This window comes from Ips typographus, unplaced genomic scaffold (genome assembly GCF_016097725.1).
Source record: "Ips typographus isolate SLU unplaced genomic scaffold, UJ_Ityp_2.0 IpsContig139, whole genome shotgun sequence".
NCBI lineage: Eukaryota > Metazoa > Arthropoda > Insecta > Coleoptera > Curculionidae > Ips > Ips typographus.
In genome coordinates, this window is record NW_028098544.1 from 893 (window position 1) to 7,904 (window position 7,012).

At 36.8% G+C, this 7,012-nt stretch overlaps 1 protein-coding gene across 1 annotated transcript; it reads left to right on the forward strand.

Moving 5' to 3' along the window:
- Positions 1–1,714: 1,714 nt before the first annotated feature.
- On the forward strand, positions 1,715–2,586 carry LOC145739426 (uncharacterized; the record flags this gene model as incomplete). Its single annotated transcript, XM_081994848.1, has 2 exons — positions 1,715–2,489; positions 2,533–2,586. Coding segments are annotated over 2 exons (829 nt in total), but the record flags the coding sequence as incomplete, so codon positions are not given.
- Between the last annotated feature and the right edge of the window lie 4,426 nt (positions 2,587–7,012).

Here is a 7,012-nt window from a genome sequence, read left to right on the forward strand (position 1 = left end):
TATGATTTTCGAAAGAGAGATGTTAAGTATCATGTTGGAGATCAGGTCTGGAAGAAAAATTATTTTATCTAAAGCGGTAGACGGTTTTACTGCCAAGTTGGCACCTAGGTACATTCCGTGTACTATTTCTAAAGTCCTCTCTAATTTAGTATACCGTTTGGTTGACAGGGATGGACATAATTTGGGAGATTAAACCGGATGTGACTTTAAGTGACGAGTCTGAGCATTTTGATGCTCATTCGTTTGACTCCTGATTATTGAGATTTAGTTTTTGTTAGGATTGACTCTAACTTTGTATGCAATTCCGTTGGTTTAATAGGTGTACACGAATTGAGTCGGTCGTATGTTTTCTAATTGATTGAATCCATAATGAACAAGTTTTTGTTTTCTTGTTTTGGTGATAATGACATTTGTTACCTAACATCTTTTTCAATAAGTGTCATTATTAAGGGACAGTGGCGGGTACTTATACAGGGTGGACCATAAGTAATGGGACATAAGGCTACATCATATTCCTGACATCAAAATAATACGATTTAGCTGAATTGTCCTATAGCGAAAGTTAATATTAAGAAAGATACAGGGTGGGAAAGTTGAAATTTTATTTTAGTTTTTTTGTATATCTTCACAGTCTTTTGATATAAATTACTGAAAGTTGGTATAAAGGGCTTTTGGCAGGCGTAAAATACGATGCTTTCATTTGTTTTGTAGTAGCTGATAGGGGGCGCTAGCTGCAACCATCTCCGTCCCTTCAAGAGGCTCTAACTTTTTTTTACGGAACTGAAACGGCCATATGACTTCAAAATATGATTCTAAGATGTTTTCTACGTAAAAAAGGTATACTTGTTGTAAGTCTTAAAAGTCGACCGTTTTCGAGTTATTTAATTTTTATTATTGCATGCATTTACATGCATACAGCAGCTTTTGATTACAATTTTTTTTTAAATTCTAAGTAGGCTTTGATACAAAAACAAAAAGGGCGTTTATAATAACTAACTTTATTTTAAAGTTATGTTTATCTGTCAAATTCATGTGCTGAAATAAGTTTCATTTTCAACCAGGTATGTAATATCGTTATTTCTTATGTGTAAACCAGATGGAAAGATGAAAATTACCTGCTTTTACTTTCCACCCGGGTAAATGTCACTTCCCACCCGGGTGAATGTCAATATGCGTTTGTCATATCTGGGCTTACTTTTTATAGTTAAGTGCTTTTAACATGGAGATTTCTGAAGACGCAGATGTTACTCATCTTCACCTGAGCTGCAACAGCTTGCAGCTCAGGTGATGATGAGTAACATCTGCGTCTTCAGAAATCTCCATGTTAAAACACTTTAAAAAAATTGTCATTATTTTTTTAAAGTGTCGTCGTCATTATTGTGCTATTCCGTCTTTAAAATATTAAAGACGGAATAGCACAATAATGACGTTGTCAAGATTGTAAACAAATCAACAGTCGTTTATTGTGGTTGAAGTCATAACTACTCGTACCTATACTACCTATTGTTAGAGACTATTAGCAATAATTATTTCAACTGAATGATTTATTAAAAGTTTGATGAGATTTTGGTAAATGGTTGAAAATAAAATAGTATTCAAACCATGGTAGAAAGTTTAATTTCTGTCTCGAGATAAAGTTAAAGTACCTAATTTCTCGACAGAAATCAAACACTTTCCACCTGAGTATGTAATATACTATTCTTGTGAATGCCAGACATACGCTATTATCTAATGAAGACATGAGAGATATGCTATGTGTCTACGCGCAAACAAACTTTAATGGACGAACGGCTTATCGCAAGTATTTTGAGATATATCCCCATAGAAGGCAACCCAATCACAAGATATTTAAGCGTATTTATGACCGCTTGGGTGAAACTGAATCGTTTCGACTTAAGCGAGATACTTTGGGACGTCCAAAAGTTTTAACTTCAAACCAAGAGGAAGAAATTTTGGTTAGAGTAGCAGAAAATCCCAGACTAAGTACAAGACGATTGAAGGCAGAATGCGGTGTCAGTAAATCATCAATACTTCGAATATTTCGTAAAGAAGGTCTGCATCCATATTATTTTACACCTGTGCAAAATTTGATACCAGCCGATCTTCCCCGCAGACAAGAGTTTTCACACTTTTTCCGGACCCAACAAAACAGAAATCCGCTATTTTTAAATAACATTTTTTTCACCGATGAAGCCACTTTTACTCGACGCGGTGTATTTAATTTTCGGAACATGCATGCTTGGGATCTGGAAAATCCACATTTAAGAACCGAACGGCACTTCCAACACGAGTTCAAAATAAATGTTTGGTGTGGAATAATTAGAGATTATGTCGTAGGTCCATATGAATTACCATCAAATCCTAATGGAAACTCTTACCTAAATTTTCTTCAAAATGAACTCGGTGGTATTTTAGAACATGTACCGTTGAATTTGCGACAGAATATGTATTTCATGCAAGATGGAGCTCTAGCACATTTTTCCGTACAAGTAAGAAACTATCTAAATACTATTTTTCCACACCGATGGATAGGACGAAGCGGACCGATTCGATAACCTGCCCGAAGCCCGGATCTTAATCCATTAGATTTTGTGTTTGGGGTTATTTGAAAACAATTGTTTATAATGAGACCATCAATGACCGCGACCAGTGATGGAAATGAATTCTCAATTAGAAGATTAGGCAGTCATTCATGAAACGCATTTCAAAATGTATTAGTGTCAATGGTGGCCATATAGAACATTTGTTGGCCACAAAAAACCTGTTTAATTTCTAGTTTTTTAATTCCTAGCAGTTTGTAGTTTAGGTTGTTTCAACGCAAATGAGTGTATAACTACTTAATATCTAATTTATCATTTTGTTGTGTATTTACTACAAACATTTTTTAGACGGTTAAATTTACATACAGAGACTTATGTGTGTAACATACAGCACATATCGTATTAACATACGACAATGCATGCAATAATAAAACATTAAATAACTCGAAAACGGTCAATTTTTAAGACTTACAACAAGTATACATTTTTTACGTACAAAACATCTTAGAATCATTTTGAGGTCATATGGCCGTTTCAGTTCCGTAAAAAAAAGTTAGAGCCTCTTGAAAGAACGGAGATGGTTGCAGCTAGCGCCCTCTATCAGCTACTACAAAACAAATAAAAGCATCGTTTTACGCCTGCCAAAACCCCTTTATACCAACTTTCAGTAATTTATATCAAACGACCGTAAACATATGATAAAAAAGCAAAAATAAAATTTCAACTTTCACACCCTGTATCTTTCTTAATATTAATTTTCGGTATAGAACAATTTAGATAAATCGTATTATTTTGATGTCAGGAATATGCTGTAGCTCTATGTCCCATTACTTATGGTCCACCCTGTATACTCAATTGTTTAATTGAAAGATTCTGTGGATACCGTATTACCCAGAATAACACATTTTAACATCGTGTATCATGTTTAATTTAATTTAATTTGACTTGTTTATTATTGGATTTAATTTTTCTCGATTGTGACTTTAATTGATTTGATTTTCCCGCTTTGGATACTCCCCTTTATTTGTTTGTTCTGGAATGAGTGTTACCGTGTGGTCAGGGTTCCTGGAATGATTTGGGAGTGTCAGGGAGTATATTTTTCCTCAATTGTGACTTTATTGATTTTTCCCGTTTTGGATACTCCTCTTAGTTTTTTGTTCAGGAACGAGTGTTTACCATGTGGTCAGGGTTCTTGGACGATTTAGGAGTGTCAGGGAGTCGATTTTTCTTTTGCTCGATTGTGTCAATTGTTTTTCCCCCGCAACTTGTATGCGTTAATGTTTAATCTTGCGTACATGTAGGGAATTTCGTTTTTTTTTTCTATTCTCTATTTTGTCTTGTTGTCAGTTTTGGACAATTTACCTGATTGTGACTTTTACCGGATTTGACTTTCTTTGTAACCACTTTGCTTTGTTGTAAAGGGCTGAGCGGAATTGGGTGCCGCCATGGTCACTTAACCTCTAAGGTTTTGGGGAGGGGTAGTTCTGGGGGGAAAAGTCTTAGAGTCCCTGTAAGTACCTTAATGGCCCTGGAGTACGGAGACTTTCTACTGTGTTCGACCTCAGCCCTCAATTGCTTGGCTGAGTGGGATTTGGCGTCAGTGGTTTCGTTCGGAACACCCCAGTAGATTAATTTTTTTTTGTGTGGTTACTAATACACTAACCGTTCGGTGTATTTTTCGGGGTTTTCTAGAGAGGGTTCCTATCAAAACCTTTCCTTTTGTTGGTGGACGATTGTCTTCTTTCTGTTAGATTTCTTTATTTCATTTCCACCTGCCAGGTGATTTTGTTGTGGTTTCTCTTTCTGTGGTTTTCCTGAGCGTTGAGTACTGTCTCTGTTTATCTCTACCGAGACCAATGAATGAGGTTTCCTCTCACATAACGAGGTTTACGCAACGTTGGTTTCATGTTCAACCCCGTTTTAATTTTCTGGACATAAACCGATTAGAGATTTGTAGGGTCATGACGACTTCTCCTGGGAATATTGTTTGAGTGGGAGACTGGAGCGAGTCAACTGGTACCTTGTGTTTTTTTTTTTTCCTCTTCAGAGCTACTTCATAGCTGTGATGAGCTTCATTTTCATTTGAAAGGTTGTATGCCTCCTTCAAATGGTATACTGGCGACCATCATTTGTTTTCTTGATTTGGTGGTTTATCGTCTTTTGGTTGCTTTTCTTCAGGTCAGTTTCGAGGTGCTTTTCCACTTAAAAAAAAAATTAAACAAGTTTAATTTTTTTTGGTTACTTAGGGGAGTGTGTTACGTACGAAATAGAGTTTTCGTCTGTAACTCGTTTGGTTTGTGTTTTTAATGTCCGTGGGCCTAGTTACACTAGTAGACCGATTCCCGATCGCTTAATCCTCCAATTGCACTTTGCGCACATTTTGTGTTAATGTGGGTGCGTGACCTGATAAGTTATCGGGTGCCGTAGTCACGTGATTAGTTTAGATTTTTGCCGGGGAAGCGTCGGTTGGTGGTCGTATTCTTTGTGTCAGGTGCCATGTGGCCTATTTTATCACCCACTTGTGATGTCGGTCTCTTTACCACTACAGCACCCAAACCTGCCGACATCTGACTTTTTTTTCTGAGCGGTGTGGCGCGTGTGTGACTTTGAATTTTTGATCCGTGATCATCTGGCCGAATTACAGGTAAATTGGTTTTGTTGTTAGTTCTTTTGAATTATTTTGTATCGGCCCAATTTTCCAACACAGCATTGTGTTCGGCCCAACTGGAGATCCGAAGACTTTCCAACGGAGATTCAAAGACTTTTCAAACCGGAGATTCAAAGAGTTTCCCAACCGGAGATTCAGAGACTTTTCAACCGGAGATCCAAGGGTTTTCTGACCAGAGATCTAAGGGTTTTCCCGACCAAAGAACATTTCAATCGGGGATTGAATCAGCCTGACCGGGACTGCTTGACCTGACCACCGGCCACAGAGTTTCAAAAGGTCAGAGTCGAACCACCACAATTCCTCACTTGATTTGGTTTTATTTAATTTTATTTTATTTTATTTTTTAGTTAATATTAGTTTGCTCTAAACGACTTCAACACTTGTTCATCACCTCTGGTCACCTTTTTGGTTGCCGGAACAAGTGTTGAAGCTGTTTGTTCGTTTTCCCTGGTGTTCTGCTGTTTTCTGCCTTAGGTACCTGTCACCAGTCTCTGGACCCCATTTCCTACCGGTAAATCAGCGGTGGCCACTACTGACTACTGGGAAGAGGATACTGGAGGTTCCAGGACCCAAACATCGTTTTTGACAACTGGTAAGGGCAGTCAGTTACAGTTTGGCACTGGGAAAACTTTTCCTGTTTTTTCTTCATTTGTTCAAATTTAACTTTCTTTTTGTTTTTTAACATTTTTGTGGCAACTTTTGTAAATTTTGTAAATTTTGTAAAATTGTAAATATTGTAGTTTAGTTTTATTTGTAATATACACGTGTGCATATACAACTATAGTTGGATTTTTACCTTTCGAGAATGACGTCATTTTTTACATCTTTGTTTCTCGCATATCAAACATGTGAAATAAACAATTTTAGCAAAAAAGGCACGTTGTTAATTTTGTCGTCCTGTCAAATTGAAAACGTTGACATTTACTGTCACTTTGATTTTAAACGAATATCAATGGTATAAAAATGCTGCGCTACAATGAGAAGGCCCAAATGCTAATTCTAAATATGCTGCTTTTTTTCGAGTACAAAAAGAAACAGTTTCCAGATGTCAACTGAAACTCTCATAATCACTCATTTTTCAAAGCATTTGTAGGCTAAATTTGTGATCTAATTCCAGACATGCGTGTTTTTTCACCTGCTTGACGTCATTCTCAAAGGGGTAAAAATTTGACTATAACGGTTCGTTTGATTTCCTGCAGTATATCAAGTGTGTTCATTTATGGCCAATTATGAACTCATGCGATTAATCCACGACCTTGAGCAATCTATTTTAAAAATGTTGAAATCTCATTAACGTGAGGTTTCATCATAACAACACTTATGCTCCCTACCAAATAGAATATAATAAGGACTGAATTTAGTTGTTTCGCCAGCACACGTTCTTATAGCACACCCAATCTCACTCAAGTGTTCGTCCCAGGTTCTATGGTTGTCTTGACTTACATAAGTACGCAACATGGTTGCAACCACGCGGTTGTTTCGCTCAACAGGATTAGCTCTAGGATTATACCTCGCGGTTGTAAAATATACGGGTCTTATACTTCTCACAAAGCTTTTGAAATTCCTTAGATTTCATCTGGACTAGATTATCACACATCAAGTAATTCGGCGCTTCAAAAAGCAAAAAGAAATCTTCAACGTGCTTGACTAATGACTTGGATTTAGCAGAGCGACAGGGATAAAGAAAAACTGCTTTACTAAAATAATTCATAATGACCAAAATAAAGCAATGACACTGTTTTGAACGTGGTAAAGGTCCTATATAATCTAGACTCAAAGCCTCGAAAGGTTGGGTTATTTCAGG